At 41.6% G+C, this 24,259-nt stretch overlaps 2 protein-coding genes across 5 annotated transcripts; both read right to left on the bottom strand.

Moving 5' to 3' along the window:
• Positions 1-822: 822 nt before the first annotated feature.
• Positions 823-13,781, bottom strand: irf2b (interferon regulatory factor 2b). Of its 3 annotated transcripts, none has more exons than XM_035910821.2 (9): positions 13,564-13,781; positions 10,779-10,871; positions 10,519-10,618; positions 9,163-9,339; positions 8,985-9,031; positions 7,093-7,213; positions 6,555-6,707; positions 5,631-5,668; positions 823-3,807 (listed from the first exon to the last, which is right to left on the bottom strand). In XM_035910821.2, the coding sequence occupies exons 2-9, from the start codon at positions 10,863-10,865 to the stop codon at positions 3,538-3,540; spliced, it is 993 nt and encodes a 330-aa protein (XP_035766714.1). In that variant the 5' UTR covers positions 10,866-10,871; positions 13,564-13,781; the 3' UTR covers positions 823-3,537. The 3 variants fall into 3 exon arrangements, with proteins under 3 accessions (XP_035766714.1, XP_006781965.1, XP_035766709.1); XM_006781902.3 differs by having other exon boundaries at positions 7,093-7,216; XM_035910816.2 differs by lacking the exon at positions 13,564-13,781 and adding an exon at positions 13,428-13,541 and having other exon boundaries at positions 7,093-7,216.
• A 1,677-nt stretch (positions 13,782-15,458) lies between these two features.
• Positions 15,459-23,753, bottom strand: LOC148106114 (caspase-3-like). Of its 2 annotated transcripts, none has more exons than XM_035912439.2 (7): positions 23,667-23,753; positions 22,948-23,013; positions 22,081-22,226; positions 21,617-21,745; positions 18,798-18,973; positions 17,724-17,844; positions 15,459-15,913 (listed from the first exon to the last, which is right to left on the bottom strand). In XM_035912439.2, the coding sequence occupies exons 2-7, from the start codon at positions 23,007-23,009 to the stop codon at positions 15,684-15,686; spliced, it is 864 nt and encodes a 287-aa protein (XP_035768332.2). In that variant the 5' UTR covers positions 23,010-23,013; positions 23,667-23,753; the 3' UTR covers positions 15,459-15,683. The 2 variants fall into 2 exon arrangements, with proteins under 2 accessions (XP_035768332.2, XP_006781962.2); XM_006781899.3 differs by having other exon boundaries at positions 23,653-23,753.
• Positions 23,754-24,259: the final 506 nt, after the last annotated feature.

Consider the following 24,259-nt stretch of genomic DNA (forward strand, 5'->3'; position numbering starts at 1 on the left):
TTCCTTCCTATGATGATGCAGCACAAACATTTACATGTTATGTGAACACATACACAGTTTTTATGACTTTTGATTTTAGTTATTTGCTTTCGGTTAATATTTTGCTTCTCTTCCTTAAAGGGAATTGAATCTGGTTTTGCTGAGAGCAAAGAATGAGCTACTGCACAGCTGAAGTGAATTCCTTCTGTTGCCTCTTCTGAAGAAAAGCAAGAGCAGCAGAGCTGTGCAGGCACAGAGCAGCTGGTGAAATAAGGCCTGTGGACACACAACACTAAAGGCCTGTTTACTATAAAGGAATGCGGTTAGCAGTTGTCAGGGTGACTGGCCGGCCATGAAGCGAGGTCTCGGAAACAAACAGGAAGTAAAATGAGAACTGAGAACTGCAACTGAAACTGAAAGGGCAGTTAGTGCTCTGGCTCAACTGAATGAGCTGTGTGTGTAAAACAAAGCAAACATCTGCTGCTCTGACAAAAAAAACCTAAACCACAACACACAGAGTATTTTCCACTCAGAACACACTCTGCCTGTTACTCGCATGCAGTCATTGCATGTCCCTACTTGCACAAATCAGCAGAAAAGCTTTAATTCTTATCTCAGAAGCTGAGCTCGGAGCCAACTTTGGCTCTGCCTTTTTTTGGTTACTGAGGAAAGTCCTCACTTTCAGAGGACTTTGTTTTTACTGGACGCTCTTATCTTAACAGCAATAAATATTTACAGGGCCTGTGTCTGGGAAGCTATAAAAACTGGACTCTGAGCTCTGTGATAAACTTTCAGCAGTTTAAATTTCTTTTACAGGTCTTGAATGAGGCCAAACAGCCTATATAAATACAAAAAAAGTCTTTATTCAGATTTACATGGTGATTCACATGAAGTCATAATGTACAGACAAGAAACAGTGGTGACAGGTTGTGGTGAAAGCTTCTTTGCTGCATTGCAAGAAGCAGAACAATGATCTGGGTTTTTTTTTTTCCTTTCTTTCTCTCGTTTGAACTCACGGTTGCCCTTTATGGTAATAAGCTAAGTGCAAAAGAATAAGACACACCTCTGCTTTGAGTTATCAGTGGCTCTGAATCACATGAAAGCATAAAAATAAACAAACGAAAAGATGAGCAAAACGCACAATACCATGCCATCAACACTCACTGCTGACTTTTTGGTCGTAACGACATTGCGAGAGCAGAAATAAACACGACAGAAAAGTGCACTTTGGGTACTTAAACCTGGTCAGGTTGTTGTTTTGTTTTTGTTAAGGCAATACAAAAAAGGGAAGTGATGTCAGACCAGAAGACAAACTGGAGCTAGAGAGTGGAAAGATCATTATAAAAACAGCAGTCCAGTTAATATGGCACATTCACATGTCTCAAACAATTCATCGCGACTGCTATGCATCTTTATTCTGCCTTTGAAGGGTGCGACCAAATGGCTGAAAATTACAATTTTAAAAGCCCACAAGGTTCAAAATAAAAAGATATGTTTGTTATGGCTGTAGGAAAAAAAGAGAGTGATAAGTAGTAATAAAAGGCTTTAAATGTCACCCTTGAACTGAAGACTGTCATTGTGAGTTTGTGGCGCTCTGGCAATAAAGGCACATCAAAGATTTGCTATCGAGGAAGGCCAGAGCTCTGTGATTCAGCGAGAACCATAAATAAATTCACCACGATCGTTAACGTGCGTCCAGTGTTAAAATTCTCCAGGAGTTTGGTTTAGAAAATCAAAAGCATAACAAGTCTCCTACTTTCCCTACTGTTTTCCTACTTGAGCTCTGCTGAGCTGTGCTTTAGCCTGCTAGCTGCCAACACATCTTGCACACTGAAAACATACTCCCCGCAGCCTGCGAGTCAGGGGCTGGTGATTCTCCACGGGACTTGATATAAACAGCTGGGATTGCAGTTCATCCTTCTGTCGGCTTTTTGCATTCCAGCAGCTCGGAGTCATTGTGTTACAGGTTGTGGGGAGTACGATGTGCAGACTACTGTTAACGCAGTCAGGCTAGTGTTGGGCATCACAGGAAAACAGGACGGAGCTGTGCACTGGAATGCTGAGGAGGTCATTCACTCAGCTTAATAGGCTCATGTTCAGCTCCATCTTTTTATCCTTGTACTCTATGAGTAACTTGGCATGATTCATAGTTTAATTCATAGATTAAAATAATCTTTTCTCTTGGTGCAGCCCCTCAGTTTACGCTCTTCCTATGATTTGTACTTAACAGGTCTGCTTTAAGAAACTCCTCCAACACAAGGAATTCAAACCTTTGCAGTGCCGACCACTTCCTCATCCCTCCATGCTTCCTGTGGCAGTGCTACCTGCCTCCCTGCGTGTGTCAGCAGCAGGCTAAAGGACACATAGTTTGAATCCAGCTATGCTATCAAAAGGCACACGCAATCAATAACAGCTATCCCACCCCCACACCCCACTCTCTCTCACACACACTCACACACCCCAACACACATGTACACAACAGTGCTGTCTGTAAGGTGCTGAAGCAGCGTGCAGGCATACACAAGAATCAGCTATTTACATTATTAATACCAGTAGGGAGGTGTGTGTGTGTTGTTGAGTACTTTGTCCTGAGGTCGACAGACAGACAGACAGACACACACCTGCAGGGCCTCACGGTGATTGTCGTCCTCTACACAGATAAAAACAGGCCGGTGATTTACGCCTGCTTCGCCAAAACAGAAGAATTTTCGAGTCACTGCTTATGAACACAAGCGGTCTAACCATGTGTCCCCAGCAGAGCCTTTCATGGCAACACTTGAGCTCACACTGTCTAAGATAAGGACATGATAATGACTGCTGACTGGAAACTGTGCACATCTTAAAATCACAACACAGCGGATGAATAAGATGATGCAAACATAAAGACTTTACTTGGGCATGGCGCCCATTTGGCTACATATTTTAGCTTTTTAAATGTTTATTTTTTTATTTACCATTTTTGCTTTTTGCTTCGTGCTTGGCAGGCATCCTGCCCTCAAACACCAGCTCCACTCCCTTGGAGTTAACGGACTTTAAACAAAGAACAAACCTATTCATATACACAATAAAATCTTGAAGAACTTCTGAGAAGTAAAAGCTAATTTTGCTTTCAAAGGTAAAAGTAGTGAAATTCCTTCACTGGCGTTTACTCAAGTGTTACCACAAAGCAGCGGGGAAAACAATCAACCAGCGACACACAGTGTCCATGGCTGAGCACATGGTGTTTTGCAGTGGTATGCTACGGTGCACTTGCTCCTAAATTTGATACTGCACATAGGTCTGCAAGTCCTCCACACATTGAACTTAAGTTTTACATCAGGAAGACATGCAGGAAGTAGAAAGTGACCTTAAGTGCTCATCACTTTGTGCACAAGTCAATGATTTCCTCAAATGAAAGGAAAGAAAACAGAGAAAATGTTGGCCCAGACAGATATTAGGAAAAATCTAATTTTTGGAGGTTTGTCCCTTTTTAGGCCCCACATGGCTCTGACGGAGAAAACAAACATCTTCTGTCTTTCATATGGACTGGATGCAGTGATGCTACTCCCACGTGTTAGGTCAAGAGGAAGTGATGTCAGAGGTTTTCATAATGACACTTGCGCGCACTTCATGTGTGTGAGTGCCTGGCGTGGACACGAGAGAGTTCTGGTTGTAGGTCGGCGTCCAGCCATCGGTGTGGTAGCTGATGAGCGGGGAAGGGTCTCGTGTGCTCGTCACCTTGAAGTTGGGCTTGGTTGTACTGACGAACGTTGCCATGCCAGGAAGAGAACACGGGGGAATCCTGAGAACTGATGTGCTGTAGTCCCGCCTCCAGGCAGCACCGATACCCTGGAAGACAAAAGAAGAAAGTGATGTAGGAATACGATGATAATTTTTGGAAATTTAAGAAATAATGTAAAGGGCAAACACCTACAACGCTCTATATTACAAGTTTGTCTGTGAAGGTTCTCAGTCACCCAGATCATCGTAGTCTAAGGAGCTTGGAAAGAAAAGCATCTGGACTTCTGTAAGTTGCTTGAAGACGTTTCACCTCTAATCCCAGAAGCTTCTTCAGTTGAAACGTCAAATTGTGGACAGTCCCAGATTTAAGCCCTGTGGGGGTGGCCTCCCTAGAGGGACATGGACCCCCTAATGATCTTCTACCTAATCACACAAGCCAAAAAGGAAATCACATGACAGGGTGGAGCTAGGTTTCACAGCAGGTTCACCTGAAACCTTGGCCCATTGCGACCTCCACCCGTTTTCACACCTTGGTTCGTGTGATTAGGTGGAGGATCAATAGGGGATCCATGTCCCTCTTGGTGGGACACTCCCACAGGCCTTAAATCTGAGACTCTTCCACCATTTGACCAATTTAAACAAGTCCAGAGGCTTTTCTTTCCAAGCTCCTTAGCCTGCTTTACAAGACACACATTCATATAATATCGGGGCTGCTGTAGCTGAGGAGACAGAGCAGGTCAAATAACAGCTGGAAGGTTGGTGGTTTGATCCCTGGCTCCTCCAGCCTGCATGCCAGAGTATTCTTGGGCAAGATACTGAACCCCAAGTTGCTCTCTGATGCGAGTGTGAATGTTTGATAGAAAGCACTTAGACCTAGTAAGAAGGGCTGGAGTAGAGTGCCATTTATCAAACAGCACTCTATTGAATGCACTTGCTGTGCCTCGCATAAATTACAATTAGCACTTAACCTGACATGCATGTTTTTGGGCGGTGGGAACAAGCCGGTATACCTGCTGGAAACCCACAGAAAGGCCCGAGTTGGGATTTGAACCACGAGCCTCATTGTTGTGAGTTGACAGTGCTAATACCAACGCTTCCTGCTGTATTTGTTGCTACAAAGGTTAAACATGGAACCATTGAAAATGTGACCTGTCTGGGAGTGTGTGCGTATGATTACGCATGCACATGACAAGTAAGACATATGGACTGTATGGCAGTCACGTACAGGCCTGCATACAGGTGATTTTACGATAAACGCCTGTTATAAATAATGTGTTTGGTTCTCAAAGGAGCATAAATTTGTTTCATGTGATTAGAAAATAAACCTTAAGTCTTGTGACAGAAATCTGCTGGTTTGGTTTAGTTATTAATCTCTAACTGTTATTTTTTCTTTATTTGTTTTTGTTCTGTTTTATTCTTTAACTGTCTGACTTTATATAAAAAGGTTCCATATTATTGTGAGCCAAAACACATGTGTAAGTATTTGTGTGGTTTGCACTGTGTGTGTGTGTGTGTGTGTGTGTGTGTGTGTGTGTGTGTGTGTGTGTGTGTGTAGATTAGACTACAAAGGACAGCTTCATATCAAACTGTTAATATTTGAAAGCAGCAGTTCCTGACAAGACCCTCCCATTTCTCACTCTCACTTAACATTACAGGAACATTACGCACACACACACACACACACACACACACACGCACGCACACGCACACACACATATAACAGGACTATTGTGGTCTGGTAGGCAAACTTCACCTGGAGCTTTAAACTCAAAGCGGTGCTCAGAGAAGTAGCCACACGTGCACACACACACAATCACACGCCTTGTTCAAGCCGTACGGTTGAAACAGGTAAAAACCTGTTTATCTGAAAATCAGACCGGTTAATGATTCAGTTATTACTCTCTCCCCTGTACGTATAATCAGATACTAACCTCTTTGATGTTTTCTGTATCACTTTCTGTGTCGCTGCCTGTTCAAAAAGAGACATGCACAGAACTATTACTCCCTCTTAGGTCACACACATCAAAGGGAAAAACATGCAGAAAAATTACGTTCAGTTAAAACCATGATTTACAGCAGAAAACCAAACTGACTACGCCAGCATCCGCCAGTACTGTTCTCAAGAAAACAAGGGATACATGAATGACGTCCATTTGCACCCTGACTCATAAAGTAATGGTGCAATTTAAGAAACACGAGAAAGAAATAAGAAGCAGAAAAAGGAAGATGAAGACTCTGATAGTCCACTACAAACTGAAAGAGGCAGCTCTGCCTGAACGACTGACTGGGGGAAGAAAAAACGATAGCTACACATACGCAGAAAAGAGGGTGCTGATGAAATGAGTAATGGCAAATCAGTGAGGCCAGTACCAATAACCACACAGCCTCACACATAATAATCACAGTTAGAGATCTGTTTAACAGGAGCAGGTTTTCCTCCTCTCTACAGCTGAATGAGCAGCTTTGCCTTGTTAGTTCTCTACAGGCAGGGCGTAGGAAAGATGCTGGTGGATGTTGAAACCTAAGACAGTGCTCTGACTGGTATCAGCAGGTCATCAGGTCACAGTTTCGATATTTCACAAGTTGATGGAGGCACAGAGCAAGTGTCATTTAAAGAGAGAAAAAAAAAACAACTGATCTGATCTTGACACCAAGATAATGCCACCGCTCTTCACTCTACAAAGCGTGCTCTGTGTCTGCATTCGTAGCGCTACTCTAAAAAGGGTTACTATGTGGTCAAAGCTCCTCTGAATAACTACACAGCGGGCACTCCTACGAGCCTGCTCCACTCTAACTAACCTATTTATGTTTCTCCTTGTAACAAAATGTGGCGAGGTGCAGTTGTGTTGTCTTACCGCCGCACATAGACACAGGAGAGATCTGCAGCGGGTACGGGTGGGAGGAGCTAACAGTCTGCTCCTCATTCTCAGTGGTCACCTCGATTGTTTGACAGACAAACGGCAGCTGCTCACTGGTGATCACATGGTCTTCAGCTTGACTGTGGATCACTGAGGATGGACAGAGAAGAGTCAGGATGTGTGGGTTCATAATCCTTTGTATCTGTAACGACCTTATATGTGAGTAAAGTACACCTATGTCTCCTCTCCAAGCACTTGTCTTAGTGAAAAGTTGTAGTTGGTGTGACGACAGTCAAACTTTAAAAAGTTAAATGATACTGAGTGGAGAAAGGGAGGGTTTCGTTATTGCATAATGTGCATGTTCACGCTTCTTGTATTTCTCCTTCTGATGCAACACCCTCAGGCCTGCCACTGTGTTACAAACCTGACTCATCTGCTTAGTCATTGTAAGCACAGGCCAAAAGCAAACAGGTAGCACATACACACAAAAATGGGATAAAGGTAATTGAAAAAAAGAAAGATGGTGGTGTGATACCTGACACACTGTCTGTCACTGTCAGCTCCACTGACTCCATCTTGATTGTTTCATGTTTGGTGTAGTCAACAGGTCCGGCATCAGCTTCAAGAAGACTGTTGTCTGGAGATGGAGAGGTGACCTTCTGGTTTCAAGAAGGAAAAATGATTTTTAAATGATGGACGATCAAAGTCTAAAGACACTTTATTTCCATAACAAGGCTGACGCCAGTAATCAAAATAAGCAGTAAGACAACACGCCAAACACCTGACCATACAGCAGAGAAAGAAGAAAAAACAATAAGCCAAGAAATACAACTGATTAAAAAAAAACTATATATAAAGTTAATGCTACAGTAGGCACATTTTTAAGCATTAAATGGTTTTTTGCTCGTGTCTAAACAGAAAATAAGCCTTTCCCTGACTTTCAGCTATCTTACACTGACTGCTGTTTGAAAGATGCTGGATGGGTTTTCCACTACAGTCCCAGAGTGCCTTGCCTCTGCTCCCAGCATTAACAGTGAGATTAGAAATGGAGTCACAGTTAAACAGACAAGCTCCACACAACAGTTAACAAACAATTTGTCCACATCAGTGGTTATACTAATGTCAGCCAGAAGAAAGCCAGTTGTATCTACTGAAACTAGTCAAGAAAATCATATCATGTCATCATGTTGCAGCATTTGGTTTCCCAGCACTGCCATTGGCAAAATTACATTGAATGGAAAAGCTTATCTGATCAGCTAACTTGATCCAAAATACAAACTTGCATCACACTGAGTATGTGGTACTGGCTGCTCTGTCATGCATATGTTGGCTTTATTGTCAGTATACTGATAGTCCAGTATGCAGTGCAGGACAGGGTAGTTTGTGTCTTCTTGGCTAATTTGCACCCTGTACGCACATAATTTGTGGTGGGAAAAAAGACCATCAACACAACGCTGAGTACAGTTCAGTGTTTTAAACACTGTCTGCAGAGTTTGAGTCTATAAAGGAGATATCTACATCACATCTATTCATACACATCAGAAATCCCAAACGTTGTACCAGGAATATAATAACTTTAATAAACTCTAACTGCCTTGAGCCAGCAAAGAGATGATATGTGTACTTTAAAAAAATGAAGGGATTTATAAACAGCTTTGTTAGAAACGAGCTGCCCTGACAGAGAGCATACTCAGATACAGCCTGATATCTGCATCAATTCTGCCATAAAAACACATTTTGCCAAAATATACTGAGCTAACCAACCCCACCACTTTAAACAAGTGCACGGCTTCCTTTTTTTTCTTATTCCAATTTCCTGTTCCAAAGCAAACAGCTTGACCCTGTGATGTTCTGCTATTTCTGATTTTTTTGACTCCTATTTCTAAGCTCGTTCTTTCAGAAAGTGAGGATAAAAATGCCTGAACAGATTTTCTTAAAAATGTTTTTCTCCCACCTGTTCATCAGTGCGATACAAGCAGCAGTTACCGGTCGAACTTCTGACAGGCAGAACAGAATTCCAGTGGAGTGTGTGGTACCACACCTTTTTTCCTGGTAAATTTCTCTGTCATGTGTGGAACTGAGCAACAGTTGATTGTTCAAAGTAAGATAAAATGGCAGGTCGCCAGCTCAAAGGCTGCGTGTCATTTCCAGAAGTGTTTTCTTTGCCTTGGCAGGAAAAAGCGCTCGCAACACTTCTTAGTAAACCATTTCTGTCATGCCAAACGTGTTACTAAACCAGCCAGGAGGAAAAGCTGCTTATCAGCTGCATGTTAAAGTTTGAAATAACTAAGTGAATCCTGAAGAAACATGATTGTTCTAACATGCTGCTGGTCGCCAGCACTGCTCCAGGATCTCTATCTTTGCTCTTTCATTCCTCTACATCCTACTGTAGCAGTGGTGTGATCTTCATCCCGTACGTTTATCTACCTCTTTATTTCCTTTGGACTTCCTCTCCTTGTCTGCCTTCTTCTTTCCTGGAAAAAAAAAGAAAAAAACATTCAACTGAGTTTCCAGTAACCTCAAACAACAAAAATGAGGAAACAATTGAGTTTCAAGGCAGAATGATAAAACTGAAAGAATTTATGACGACAGCAGCAGCGCTCACCTTTCTTGGCATTTCTCTCTGAGGAGGAGAGCATCTTATAAACTCTGAAGGCATTGGTTCCCTTTTTGATGCTTTTGTCCTTTACCTCCTCGATGTCTGGCAGGCTGTTCATGGCACAGCGAAAATTAGCCTTCCATGTCTTTGGATCAGGACGGTCTACACCTGGCTGGTATTTACCTGATTCAGACGCAAGAAGAAGGAAAAAAATCACTAATTTGTCTTTTTGTGGTGGATTCAGAGGACAGCTTCATCACTATGGAGGCGATCATTTCTGAGCTAACCAGTGCTACCAGTATGCATACTGACTCTTGTTGACGCTATAATATTAGCTACAAAGACTCTACTTGGTTAGTTTTTGCTGTTTAATTTTACAGCAGCTTGTATTATGTGACATGTTCACTTCAAGTCAGATCAAAGTGAAAAAAAAGGAAAATATATTTCTTTGTCTTATTACATAAACTCATTTAATATGATACAATTAGACCATTTATTGGTCAAACTAAGTATTGCAATCAAGTAAAGGCACCACCAACAAGACTGCAGCTTCTTTTAGCTCAATCTGTAATAAGGTAGCATTTCTCTCTGTGGAAAAATTAACCTGAAATATTTAAACAACGTAACAATTTCCCTAATATTATCCACCAAGGAGGTCATGTGACTGGTTTGCTTTGTTTGTTAGCAGGATTACTCCAAGGTGAGGGTTTACACAGCTTAGCAGTGATTAACGTTTGATCTGGATCTGGGAATTTTTAGAGGGGTTCTTTACCACCAAGGAGCAAAGGTTGGACATTTTACATCATATGTTCTCACATACCAACCAAACTGAAATGTAAAAAGCGATTGGGAGGCATCATCTGACAGTCTTCAAACTTCCTTCTAGCAAAGATTACACAGATTATGTTTTCTCATTTACTGCTGTAGCAAAGCAGTGGGAATTACCCTAACACAGACACTGTGTGCTTCCTAACAAAGTTACCGGAGAGCAGGTACTCAACCTGTTCAGCACAGAGCCAGCACACGTGGTGTTTACATCAGGTGAAAAATATGAAGTCAAACAAATGCAAAAGGATCTCATTATTTTAGGGACGGTAAACAAACAAGAATTTCCTGATGTTACTGTTCTATGTTTAAATCTCAGCTAAATCCAAGCTCAACTTGGATCCTTTTTGAATGTTACTGACTGGGGTTAGTAACGAAGAGGAACACTACTCCCAGTGATATCAAAATGAGGTATTTTATAAATCAAAACTCTCTGAACTTAGTCACAGAAGTGTTTCAGTGTGTAGCAGGCATAAAAATGAGAACCGCTAAAAAGGAGAAGCAGCAGCAGAGGCTGCAGTTAAATCTGTGCAATACCCGTGTGTATGGCCCATCTCATGAAGAGCGGAGCATCTTTCTCCAGGTCCCAGCCATGACGGGCAGCGTGCATCCAAGGAATCTGGAAGATCCTCTTCTCCTAAAAACAATTTACATTGTTTACATCATCTTGAATTACAGAGAGTGTGTGTGTGTGTGTGTGTGTGTGTGTGTGTGTGTGTGTGTGTGTGTGTGTGTGTGTGTGTGTGTGTGTGTGCGTGCGTGCGTGCGTGCGTGCGTGCGTGCGTGACAACACTCACTTTGTTAAGCCATATCAGCCCTGGAATCTGACAGGATTCGATTTGTTCCTGTAACCAGGGTCTCATCCTCATTCGTTCTACTGGCATTGCGGTCTGTGAAGTCACACACACAGATACGTTATTATGAATGTGGGAGCACTGGTATGGATACTGGGATTCAAAGATGGTTTTTTTTACACATTATAGCATATTGTAGCAACTTTAAAATAACAGAAATGCTGTAATACGTATTCTGCCGTGATGCTCACTGTGCCAAGAACACTTAAAAAATCTCGTTTCACACAGGATGAACGGAGCAGCTGCACCAAGCCAACGACAAACAAGAACGATTCTGAACCATGAATCACCCAGAGCTACTCAAGTAGAGCTGGAAATGAGCATAGCAGCCCCCCACTGAGGTTTTTTCCCCATTCATAGTCATCATTTCAGAGTGAGGTGTGGAACACAGTTGAATCAGATCTGTGTGTACTTGCAAAGATAAAACTCTTGGCCAGGCTCTTTAGTGTGTTCGCAAAGAACAGCAGCCATAAAACACGGTTCATAAATAAAAATGTCAGCTCATGTTTGTAGCTCTACACTCAGCCTCACACTGTTTGTTCCAGAGAACGACACCTGAAATAAAACAACAATGGACCAAGAGGAAAAAATGAACACAGAGCTCATAACCGTCCCAGAAAACTTTAGCCCACCCATGTCGCTACATTTGATTTAAGGGCAGAGTGATGATCTCTGCACACAAACCTGATCAAAGTCCAGTCAGGCTGACACTCCCTGCCAGCGCAGTGCTTCCCCAACAGGTTAAACAAGGTGAAACAGCGCAGCATCAAATCCAAAATATCAAACAAGGTTGAGCCTTTCAGCTGCGTCTGCTCAGTGAAAGCTCACAATATCACTACAGAAAACACAAGCTGAAAAAGATACAAGGAGTGCAGCACAAATGGCACACATGGGAAAAACACAGGGCCCACGTCCCACTTCAACACAGCCCCTAGTGCCCAAAAAGGAAAACTAAACAACCCACGCAAATATCAATAAGAGACGGCTTTGTGTCACCAAATCTCAACGCAAATGACTTCAGCAAACACAAACTGATATTTCACCTTTAAAGTCCTATCAGCGCACTAAGCTCTCAGTGGTTTGCACACCTGAAGCATCTTTGACTTGCTCACTGTTAACAACCCAGTCAGGCTGCCATCAGGTGCAGGGCAAACGCTCCTACAAGCAGATCCAAGTATGCACCTCAGATGCAACAGGGGGCGCTGCACCGATCACTGTGCAAACAAAATGTGCTGTGTGCTTCAAAAGCAGACTTTGCTGGTCTTGCAAAGACAGACAGCCGTCTCAGGTGTTCCCAACAGACTACATGACACAAAGCATCAGTTAGACATCATTCACACAGGTTACTTACAGTCACACGAGTGACTCGGGACAGGAAATTGATTTATTTATTCACAGATAAGACTGCTCATTAGTTAATATATAGTAAAAACGACCCAGGTATCTCTTCATCCTCATTTATCACCCAAGTTCTGACCGCAGCTTGCTTCACACGTTAAAAGTAGCACGCTCACATTCACAAATACGAGCATCTGTTTGTTCTTAAATTACGTCTGTGGATATTAATATTTTCATCATTCACAGACATGCAGTTTAACTACAGATATACTTGTAAAAACTTACAGTTTTATTTCAGAGTATCTGACGCTGACAGAAGACGTTTCCTAACAGAAAGACAATTGAAGGGAAAAAAAAGACCGAGATCTATTTTAACGCATTCGCCAAATTCACTTAACTCAGCACTATGTCATATTTCCGCTCCGTTTTTCAGAGAGACAGACCTCTGAGAGAACAGCACATGTGTGAATACATTTCAATAAGCAGATGTTTAATAGGTTGAAGGGGGAATCATCACAGCGGGACTTTAGGGTTAAATGAATGCGGTTAAACCGTTGACGCAAACTATACTGATTTCTGACCAACATGTCATCACTATGTGTGCTTTCTTCTGTTTTTTTTTTTTTTACTAATTGCACAATGAGGAACATTTGCTGCTAATAATGCGGAAAAATTGGATCAAGAAAAGTTGAAATATGTATTTACACTGTGTACATAACGGTGTCTACACTCAAATATAGTCCAACTGTACATTTAAAAATATAACATTCAATATTATAGCATCAATACTACTTTTTAAATTATTAATAGTATTACTATTATTATTTCTTCAGTGTATAGCACATTTATTTTTATACTGCTAAACATGGTAAGTTACCTGTCACGGAGTTCAGACAATATAACACTAGTATTTTCAGTGTAAATGACACGCACTAAGACCTGAATACTGTTCACGGCTCAGTCCCGCTGCTACTCACATTATAACACGGTAAATACACACGGTTACAAACAGATAAACACTGTGCACTTCAAAGAGTCTACATTATAGCGGGAGGATGCTAGCAAATATTAACAATTCCAGGTAAACCGCCACATCAGCGCTGACTTTCCAACGTTAGTAACGTGTTTGTTCTGGAGTCGAGTCTGCTTCAGCAGCGGGGGTCAAGTCAGAAGTTTATCGCGCCCTGTGTGTCTACCGCCTGCCACCGAGCTGACCCAAAACAACGAAGTCAAAAGTGAAAATAAATCCCATACCGAGTCATGAAACGCGGAGACAAACTGCAGAACTACTTTCACTTGAGCTAGGGATCCGTCATGTCGCCCTGTAGGAAGTCAGTGTGGCCAGGGGAGCTCAAGGCAGCGACGTTAATATGCGGAAATAAGATGTTACCTGTTAGGTTTGGACGGCCTCGGGCTCCACAGTCCCGCTGTCGGAATAAGAAGAGCAGCCAAAGCCGGACAGGTTAACGTGTTCGAGGTTTTAAGTGGAAAAGGGAAAGTGTGGTCGTCGTTTATTTCTGTTTCTGCATTCAGACCGAAAGCAAAACAACGGCCGCTTCGGGAAGTGGGGGCCAGAGCTGGAAATCCCCCTCCTGCTCTCGTGCTCTCGCTTTGGGTCGGTCTCGAGCGCCGTGAAGTCTCGCGTGCGCTCGCACACGTCGAAGCGAAGATGGCTCACTCCGTTGTGTTTTGGGTTTTTTAAATTATCTTTTTTTTTTTTTTACCATTCTCCTTGCCACGCCACTGCAAAACACCAACATTAAATCACTGCACGACTGGGATATATATACATAGCTCAGTGACTAGTACCTGAATACATGTCCTAGCTAACTGTAGCAAATACGTGTTTAAATGTGAAAGCAGGTGAAACACGGCGGAAATGACTCCCCCCGAAATCGTTTATTCTTAGGACATAGACGATCTTTGAGCTGAATTTCATTTTCACTTCCTCTGTGTCTCTCTCCCTCCGTCGCCCCCACAGCTCCTCTTCTTTCTCCGCCACTGCAACTGGAAACGAAACTAGAAACTTCTCACAACTGTGTGTGTGTTTAAGGGGTTGGCAGCAGCACACCTGCCGCTGTGTGGAAAGGACACGTTTGCAATGTTTCTCCTCTAAGTGTGTAGCTGTGGCCCAGAGTCAAGCTGCAGTTTAGAGTAGTGCACGCAGTGATTCCGTTCATTCTTTCAAAAGAAGAATCGAAACTGAGCTGTGCAGTTTCACATGAAAATGTCTGCAAGCTAGCAGCAGATCGACAGATTCCCAACACAGCAGCATGTATGCATGACATGTATCTGTTTTTAATGGAAACTCTGAAGATAAGGCTTCCACTGGCACACTCACATGTACTGAATTTTCCCATTCATTTATGATTGTTACATTTGGTGTTATTTGTGCTGCCGGTGAGTCACTCAGCACACTGTTTCTGTTTACAGTAAAGAGAAAACAGCTTTGTCAAAATCTGGGAATGGAAAATGTGATGTCTGAGAAGCTCCAACCTCCACACTCGATCCTCAACAAATGGAAAGTGTGTGCCAGCTCTCCACGGGGTCAGGGTTATCTCTGTGACACACACAGCTGAGCCCGGGGAGGGGTCTGACAAACGTATCCAAGGATTTCACAGCAGTGGGCCCTGGACGAAGCTGCCTTCTACGCAGAATACAGATGGTTAAAAAGAAAAACGGAAGAATTAGAAAAAGAAGAAGAAGGAGCTGACAACTGTCTAAACAGAAAGTCTTATTTCTTTTCTCGTTTTCAAATTAGCACTTCCACATGGTCGGTGCATCAAGGGTTAAACTGGGCCACAGTTTCAGTTCCTGAAACCTGCTGAGTCATTAAAGGCCTCTGAGAACCACGTTAGTTGTTTCTCTGGCCTCCTCTAGTGGCTGCATGTTCACACAGTTGGTTCAAAATACAAAACATCTGGCCTGTCATATGGTCAGCTCTATGAGTGTGTGGACTGCTGCTTCTGCACGCCACCAGAGTGGACTTTAAGTCAAACAAAGAAGATGTGACTGAAGTGCGAACCTTCAGCTTCAATTCGAGGATTTTAACACATGTATTGAATTAAATGTTTTACACATAACCTCCCATTTTCAAAGGCTCAGAAAGAACTGATGATTCAAAGTGTTGAACCTGAGTTTGGTAGATGTTCACTGGAACTCTCAATATGAGGTCCAAAAATATGCCATTGTTAGGCCGACAAAACATAAACCTACGACAGACAGTGAAAAAGTGCAGAGCGCCCAGAAAATACAGATGGAAACTGTTGCAACACTGTTAAGGGTTTTTTTTTTTCACTTTAATACAAACATACATAAACACACAAAATATATTTTGTGTGATCCAACACTAAAATCAATAAAAGTATTACTAATCTAAGTGCCAATTGTGCAAATGGGTTTAGTCACATTTAAATCACTGTCATCCTGCTTTGCATCAGCTGCAGCACAGCACCAGACTTTGCATTTGGTCAAGGAGAACAAAGATGATTGAGGTTCAACCATGTAAATCTAGACGGGGAAGTAAAAGTCTTTGGTCAACATAGAGACGATACAGGGGATCTGCTTATTGCAACCAAATCCAGGCAGGTTGCTGGAGGACTCGAAGTAGCGTGAAACACCGTAGTTGACTCGCGTCATGATCTGCATCAGATCCAGCTTCCCACTGTAGCGCTCCAACATCTCACACAACGTCAGTATGAACCAGGAGCCGTAGGTTGTGTTTCTCCATGAGTAGTATCCTGCAGGATGAGTGACAGTGTTAGCGCTCTTAGAAAACACAACGAGGACGCGATCGTTCACTATAATACACAATCCTGACACTAATAGTAGCTGGACTGGTGACTGAGACAAAACACTGATCTATGGGAGGGCATCTGTTTAGTTCAGCTATGTGTTTATTATTACTACGATGGTACTCAATTTAATTTAATATCATTTTATGCAGTAAAATATCGATAGAACTGATACCGGGGCTGGTATTGGATCAATACTAGCCCGATACGCTCGATGCTTTAGTTTGTTTGTCCCCTGTACGTTGCTCCCATTCATCAGAAAGGAGACGTGTGGAAGCAATGCTCCTCTCATGCAGGCACACTTTGCTCCGCCCCCTCCTCCCTGCTCTACTGCATTCCAATCTCATGCAGTCATGTGACTCAGAAGCATCAAGCAGAGCCATGTAGGTTGCAGTGAGTGAGAAAGCAACACATTTTTAGACGTATGTTACGGTTGTTAGTCATTGTGGCAGAGGTGTGGCCTGTGGCCTGCTGCAGGGGAGGGATGACATGACACAGTGAGCTCACAGGGAGGCGTGGTTGAAACACAGGTGTGCTGGCTCAGTTCTTTTTCAGTGACAGTAGAGCAGAAAAACGTGTGTGTGGCAGCAGCCTTGGAGTGACCGTTTCCAGCATGCAGAGCACCAAAACAACAGAATCTACTGCCATAGACAATAAACCGAATAAACTGACAAAGCTGTGTGTGTGTATGTGTGTGTGTGTGTGTGTGGTCCTTGCCACAGCCATCTTAGCTGTTACTTTAGACGACTGATCACCTAAAGGCTGTATTAAGACATTTAATTATATATCCAGCCCAGTCAAATCAGTTAGCTAAATGATGGTACTGGAGCAGAAAAAAATATACCTCAAAAATGAACCATGAAAGATGTCTGAGTATAATGAAGAGTTGTATTTTATTCATAAAACAAATTAAAAACAGATATTCCAGAGTCAAAATCCACGAAAAGCTAAACTAGTTATTGTAAAAAAATCACAGAGGTTTTGTGGTCACTAAAGTGTGTCCAGAAATGTTAAATTGATGATGATTTATGTCATAGATCACGACACTCTTCTGTCCTGCATCAGTTGCCTTTTCAAGTTAAAATTGTCTATATTTGGCACGTCTGTCTGTTTCTGAACTCAGAGTTTTCAGAGTTGTGTTTAATTTTTGGGGTTTTATTTCCATTCTCTCTTCAGGTCGTCTGGTTCTTGGTATTGTTTCTGTCTGGTTTCATTGGGTTTTTTTTCATTAGTATCCTGTTCCTCTTTTCTTCTTAGTTAGAGTTTGTTCTTTTATTGTTATTCATCCCATAACGTTCTTGTATCCACGTCTCCCTGTTTCAATGGCTTTTTTTCATTTCCTCTCTTATTTTGGTAGTCATTGTCTCCTGTGTTTTGCATTTAGTTTGACATCTCCTGTGTCATTATCCTAATAGTTTCCCCCTTTTTTTCTCCCACATGTTTGAGGCATATATTTTAATGTCCCATTTCTGTATGTGGGCTACATCCTGAGCTTAAAGCATTGATCTTATCGCAGTAAGCGTGTAAATCCCTGTCTCTCCTGTGTTCTTTACCAAAGTGTCTATTTTTTACCTGTCATTTCTTATCTTTTAATTTTTTGGAGATTAAGTATTATTTGCACTTTTTTTGGTCTTTTTTATGGACTTTACCATCAGTTCAAATAAAGCTCACCTTTTCCCACTGGCCTCCATGTGAGTCCACCCTTTAGCCAAAATGTGATGTAGCCTATTAAGATAACAGAAAACACTGTTTGTACCTGGAGCGGTGGAATAGGCGTATAAGAAGTCGGCCTCCACAGGAATCTTCTCAGACGTCTGCTCGTCTCCTACACTGTCGGTCTCAATGACTCCCTCATCCAGGTTTGTACCACGGCATGCCTGAAAAGGAAGGAGAAGCAGATATTATCAAAGTCCTTCTTGAAGCTCCACTTGGCAGACATCTTGAAACATCTGTATAAACATCTGTATAAAGTCACCAGTCAAATCTGCTAAAAGCAGCTTGTATGTACTTTTTATAAGCTCCATACATCCATTAATTTTCTGTCACTTATCCATCTCTGTGTCGCAGATACACTAATCCAAGTAGAGATGGCCAGACCTCCCCTACCCAGCTGCCTGCTCCAGGTGAGGTGGCTGGGAATAAGCTAAGCGTAACTACCTGAATGTTTCTGGTGGATGGAGGATGTAATGTACAGCTAGACATCCAGTTTTTTGCATGTATTTTTAATCTTAACACCAAAAGCATTCAGGTTGTCACAGTCAAGCAGGCGTGTACATCCGTGTGTTTAAAAGTTGTTATAACTTTCCAGAATGGACTAAACCAAAAACAGAATTTCAGGAAAAAACTGTGTCTGTCATCCTCCTGAATACTGAGGAAAACAAGCATCTTTCAGTTGAACTCACTTTGTCCACTACAGAGGACAAAATGAATCGTCTGGGTCTCAGGACTCATGTTGAAGTAGAGCTGGGTGTAATACCAATGCATACCACAAGATGGTGCAGTGACCCAGTGTAACATTATTAAGAGGAACTTGTCATTTAAAGGAAGACTGGCAAAAGGCTACGCCTCCTGAGGAAATGGGGATAACTGCTCTCTAGTATTTGGTATTAGCTGCACCTGTTTTACGGTGGCATTAACTGTAGAAAGGGAACAGAGTCTAAATGTTGTAACATGTAGTAATTAGCTTTTTCTCATTGAAAGTGAGTTTAGACTCCTTATCAAAGTTCCAAAGCAAATTACGATCAATGGAAATATTTTACAACTTGATCAAATACAAATGAAAACATGACTGTATTCACAGAAGTGTACCACACTGGCATAATTAACTAACCTGAATGAAGAAGAGCTTTGGCTTCCCCACAAGACCCGCACAGTAGTCTCCTCTGAAGCACTTTGCCAGGGTATCGAACCTTTCAGGGCCATTGGTGCCGTAAATCACACCCTCATCTCCATGACTAAGCAGCACACACACGAATGATGCATTGTTCTTGTGGTCCTCTTTGGATGCTGGAAACACAGCAGAGTAGATGGGAAACAATATGAGTTATTGGTCCAGTTGTTTTAAAGAGTGCTACTAAAATAGGTTTAGGTTTTTAGGGACTTCATATTTCTGCAGTACATGTACGCTGTTGGAGCTCCTGCCTATTAAAGCTCACACTCCCAAACAGTCCAGTCTGCTTTTATTTGTTAGTTAGCATGGCCCTCTAACAACTGCTAGCAGAAACACAAAGCTTTGGTCAATTAGGAGAGCGGAGGTGGCTTGTTAACTCCCTTTGTTAACTCACTTTTACAGCCACGTGAAAAAGAATGTACACCATTCTCAGTTCTAACATTTTGCATATCAAGTTAAAAATGATTTAAGATAAGGTAAGAAACTTGGACAGGGTGATAAGATCCAGGCTGGAAATCTGAAGACAGCAGGTTAAAGTCAGTTATGGCGTTTAACAGGAAGCTGGTTGAGCAGCACAGACGTGGGATTGATTTATTCCTGAGTACAGGCCACATGTCTCTGGAGCAGGGGAGGGTGTAGCTGACTGAGCCGAGGGGCAGCTGAGTGTAATGAACTCAGGTGTGTTGCTTGGGCAGTGGCAACACACAAACAGCCTCTGATTAACTCATAATTGGTTGTGAGATCTTGCGTCATGGTGTTGGGGTTAACACTTTGTAACCTTGTACATACGAAACACCCCTGATTCAAGAGGAGACACACACACAGGTTTGTGTGCTCACTGTCCTGCTCCCAGTATATGTGAGGGTCGTGTCAGGAAGGCCATCCAGCATAAAGCTGTGCTCAGCAATCATGTGGATCCATCCTCTGGACTGATCCGCTTAAAAATAAAGAGCAGCTGAAAGTACCCCTCTCTGTTCCTGAGGATTTGCTTCAGTTTGTGTTCTTGCATAAATTTTCACTTACAGCCAGGGGTCAGTCAGGGATCAGCCTTGGAGTGGATCTATTTTTACACTGTAACATGCGCATTTCACTCAATTCCAGGGTTCCATCAGGAGATGGCGCTTTCTTCCAAAAAACTTGGACTTGGACAGTTAGCTATAGATAACCTTCTCAGCATTATTATAGGGTCTTTACCTTATAATATAAAGCACATTGAGACCACAGTTTAGATTTGGCACTGTATAAATAAAAGTGAAATTCACATTCTTTTGAAATTTTCACTTTCATTGTAAATGTATAGTTTGACCACTCAGACTTTTTGAGGCAGGACTGAGCAAACAGAAGCAACCTCATGGTGTCTTCCCAAAAACGGGACATTAAAGGACTACAAAAAAGAAGCAGTCTATTCTGACATGTGAATTCCATACATTTAAGATTTTCCTGCTTGATATTCAGTTTTCGTTGTTTCTGTTAACACCGACAATTTGAAATAAAATAAACAGGCGTGTTCTGTCAGATCGTTGCACCAAATAGAAATTACTTCTTCTTTTTAAAGAAATTACTGTTAAGTTACTCTGTAAGTTACACTCTGTGATAAATTCAACATGATGTCACAAAATTTGCAGATGTATTAACAACAGTTTTCGTAACGTACTCTGAACCGCGTACTTTTAAAAACGTATTTTAACAGTAAAATAAAAATTGAAAACTCTTTTGTGATAAATTTCATTAAAGGTCAAAACACACCGATGGCACTAAGAAGGCTTCACAGACAGGCAGAGACGGGCTTTGCTGCTTATCTCTTCGATCATTAAGAGGCGATGATATTCAAACGAAGCGCGCCAGCTGAATTATGAGGAGCTAAAAGGAGAAAAGCAAAAATCCCTCATTTGAACTTTGTCATAAAGTTTGGGGGGAAAAAGAAAATGATTGTTTTTGTAACAGAGTTCTGTAAATACTTTCTGTCTCTGATTCCTGGAATAGCGTTTACATGTGTTTGAATCACAGCCAGCATCGAGCGGATATTTGTGTTTGGAAGTCGTTGGCCTTCTGTTTGAACGATCAGCTATGTGTGATTGATTTGATGCTCTGCCTCTCTGACCTGTCTGTAAATGCTGGCCTTAAAGTTACTGCAGCGATTTATCAGAGCTGTGCAGTGCGCAGGCGGTTAACGCAGCAATTTACTGCATTTTAAAATGATGCAATTCTCAAATTATTATTAAAACTACAGTTAAGACATCTATATAATATATTTAAAGTGTTTATTTATTCATTCATCGTCAGACGGTTCCTGCAGTTTGGCATAAATTCTGCATGGTTTATTCCCTACAGTCATGTTTAGGGGTCACATGATGATGATGAAGCTTTGACTGAACAATCACAAGAAACCATTTAGGAAAGAAATGAAACAGATATAAATCCTGAATAATCTAAACCGCATAGTTTAAAAAAATTGTAATCTTTAGGTGTTGAGAGTGCTGTTTGTATAGTTGCTCATTAACACCAGGTCTTTTTAAAACCTGGTCAAAATTAAATTTTTCCACATCTATCTATCTAAATTTATATGACTGCACATACACCTGCTGTTGCATTTGGAGTGTCTCTTTCTCAGTGCAAAAAGAGTAAAAGAGCATTAAACTGAATCACAAACATGATCCAGCTGCAGACAGTATCAGCTGACAAACTGACTTCAGCGTAACAGCACGGGGAGGATCGTTCTCCACACACGTGTAAACATGAATGACCAAAACTCTTCTTACCATCTAGCATTAGTTTCTTCATCTGCGCCGCAGTCTGGTTATGGTGCACTTTGACCTTGTAGCCCAGCTTACTGAAGGTGTTCTCAACATTGGCAGCATCAACATCTGTGCCATCACGAGTGCTCATCCCTGTAGAAACACACCAGCGAAAAGGCAGCGCGCTGTAAACATCAGCGTCTTCAGTATAGTTTCAAAAAGGACGTGTATCCTGACTTCACCCTGACTGTGACACTTTGGACTGATAACACTGAGCCTGATCTTTGTAGCAATGACACAAACTCCAGTTTCTTTTTGTCTTTTTAATCAAGTGTTTCTGTAAACTGTCACAGCACGATTCCTCTCCGCTGTAACTCCATAAAAAACAGCAGTAGTCAATCACAGGAAGACCCAGGCAGAGGCCAAATCTATTTGTGTGTGCAATAAGAGTCAGTGTGGCCTGAGCGGCAGGATGGACCCACTGTTACCTATTGTTGGGTGGAAGTTCTTGTTGTTGATAACCAAACAGGTGCCGATGCATGGGTAGTCCATCTTGTAGCGGTAAGAGTCAGAGGCTTCTGGTCTGCTGCTGTTCGTTTCCTTGGTCTTACCCTTTCCTGCATTTGCTTGTTTCCTGAAAGTGTACACACAACCGATGTGATTACCTTTCACTGAAGAACTTAAGAACTTGTTTAGCGGGTATCATTCTTTGAAGAACATTTTAACAACTGTGCAGATACATATTGCAGATAAACGTCTTTGTTTAGGTCAGGTGTTACTACAATGCCAAAATTGTTTCCAGGAGTCAGGCAATGCTCAGAGAAATTAGAAAAACAACACTTAGTAAGTTAAATGATGAAATGAAAGGTTAATGACAGGAAAATTAGAAAAAGTGCAGCTTGTTTGGAAGAAGAAAGCCTCTTCTCTCTAAAAAGAACACGGTAGCAGGGTTTCACATATCTGGAGAAAACCAAAAAGAGCACCTCATGCTGACTGAGGGGGATGATTAGGGCTTGGTTTGCAGATACAGGACCTGGGCACCAAGCAGACAGGCGTTGAGTCAATCATGAACTCCTCTGCATAGCAAATTATTCTAAAAATGAACTGTGAGGCCATCTGTAGTAAAGAAGAGCGAGCCAAAATTGTGATGAACTGATAAGGACATCACTCTAGAGGAATATTTGCTTATACAGGAAACAATTAATTCAAGCTTGTGTGGCTAAACGTGGTTCTGCAAGCTGCTGAATCATTGGGTGTGCATGTTTTTCACAGACTGTACAGCATCCTGCACAAACTTTCTGTTTCATATGACTGTACGGGGAGTCAGACAGTGAGCAGTAATGCACAATAGTTACCACAATTTGAAGAGGCTGGCATCCACCACGTCCCCCTCTCTCTGCGTGTCACCATCAGCCATGTTCCTGTGCACAGAACAGAGAAAGAAGTCACCACAGAAAGAGGACAAAACACCCTGTGACTCTAACAGAGCATGCCAAACTGTGCAAGGTCAAACTAGGAAGTTGCTCACATGAATATTAATTGTTTGGGTCAATGCAGTTTATATTGTTGGGTGCATGGAGACACCCAGCCTGACATAAAGCAGATTCTGATGTATCCACACAAAAAAGCGGAAGCTAAACCAAACTTAAGATGTAGCTCATAGCGAAACAAAAACCATATACACCCATTTTTATGAGTACAAAGGACAAAATGAATCTCTCTATTTAATTACAAACAAAATCTAAAGCTGAATGTTAAACTCTCATTTTGTTCCCGGACAATATCAGGATATGAGTTTGATAAATTATCCCAACACTGGGATGAGGTGCGTAAAATGTAACTGCAGACAAAAACTACAAACCTAACATACGACAACTGTGCATTAATTTGTTACTACAGCTAATGTTACACAGTAATAAAGACGAGTGAACAAAGTCCTAAAATTGATATCCCCACGCTGTTTTTTTAAACAGTTTCATTTTAGTTACAGCTCCGTCAGAAAAACATATAAGTGAAACAAAACGGCTCACAGGAGTAAAAACCAATAAAGTAGAACATACCTAAATAAACGTACCCTGTAACGAGACAGTAGAAAACAGCAGAATGCGCTTTTATGACATCTGTGACATAAATAACGTCAAACAGGAAATCTCTCACTTAAAACCTGTGAGCCAGTCTGGACGCCGTCCCAGTGTGGGCGGGAGAAGAAACGTCACTTTTTAAAAATCCAACTTTATTGAGAACAACAAGACATTGTCAATCTTTATATCTTATTAGGGGAATTTCATTTACATAAATGTAAATTTCAAAACTCAACCCCATCATTTAATTTGTTTTGATTGAAATTGAATATCACTCAAACTCTCTTACTTCAAATAAAAAAGGTTTATCATTGATTGAAATTCATTCAGAAATTTTTAACAAACGAGCTGTCACAGTTACAACTTTCAAGTACAAAGTTGTTATGAAGTCTGTCACATCCCTCTTTCTTTTTCCTTTCCTTTATTTATTTACCCTTCTTATTTCATTGTACTGTTTATTGTTACTCTTATTTGCCCTGGATATCTACTGTACAAACTGAACTGGAATGACTGACTGTTCAGTTTATAATTTCAATAAAGTTCGAAAAAGAAAATGAGAACAACGAGACGAAACATCAGGCTGGCA

Source organism: Neolamprologus brichardi, chromosome 2 (genome assembly GCF_056152115.1).
Source record: "Neolamprologus brichardi isolate AB-2024 chromosome 2, ASM5615211v1, whole genome shotgun sequence".
Classification (NCBI taxonomy): Eukaryota; Metazoa; Chordata; class Actinopteri; order Cichliformes; family Cichlidae; genus Neolamprologus; species Neolamprologus brichardi.

What these genes read in the sequence shown, in the direction of transcription:
- irf2b (XM_006781902.3), bottom strand. Translation starts at nt 10,865, where the DNA reads ATGCCAGTAGAACGAATGAGGATGAGACCCTGGTTACAGGAACAAATC. An exon ending in GGCTGATATGGCTTAACAAA is followed by an intron (nt 10,619 to 10,778) that starts GTGAGTGTTGTC and finishes AATTGTTTTTAG; the next exon opens with GAGAAGAGGATCTTCCAGAT. An exon ending in AGAGAGAAATGCCAAGAAAG is followed by an intron (nt 9,032 to 9,162) that starts GTGAGCGCTGCT and finishes TTTTTTTTCCAG; the next exon opens with GAAAGAAGAAGGCAGACAAG.
- LOC148106114 (XM_035912439.2), bottom strand. Translation starts at nt 23,009, where the DNA reads ATGGCTGATGGTGACACGCAGAGAGAGGGGGACGTGGTGGATGCCAGC. An exon ending in GAACTTCCACCCAACAATAG is followed by an intron (nt 21,746 to 22,080) that starts GTAACAGTGGGT and finishes GTGTTTCTACAG; the next exon opens with GGATGAGCACTCGTGATGGC. An exon ending in CGCCTATTCCACCGCTCCAG is followed by an intron (nt 15,914 to 17,723) that starts GTACAAACAGTG and finishes CTCATCCTGCAG; the next exon opens with GATACTACTCATGGAGAAAC.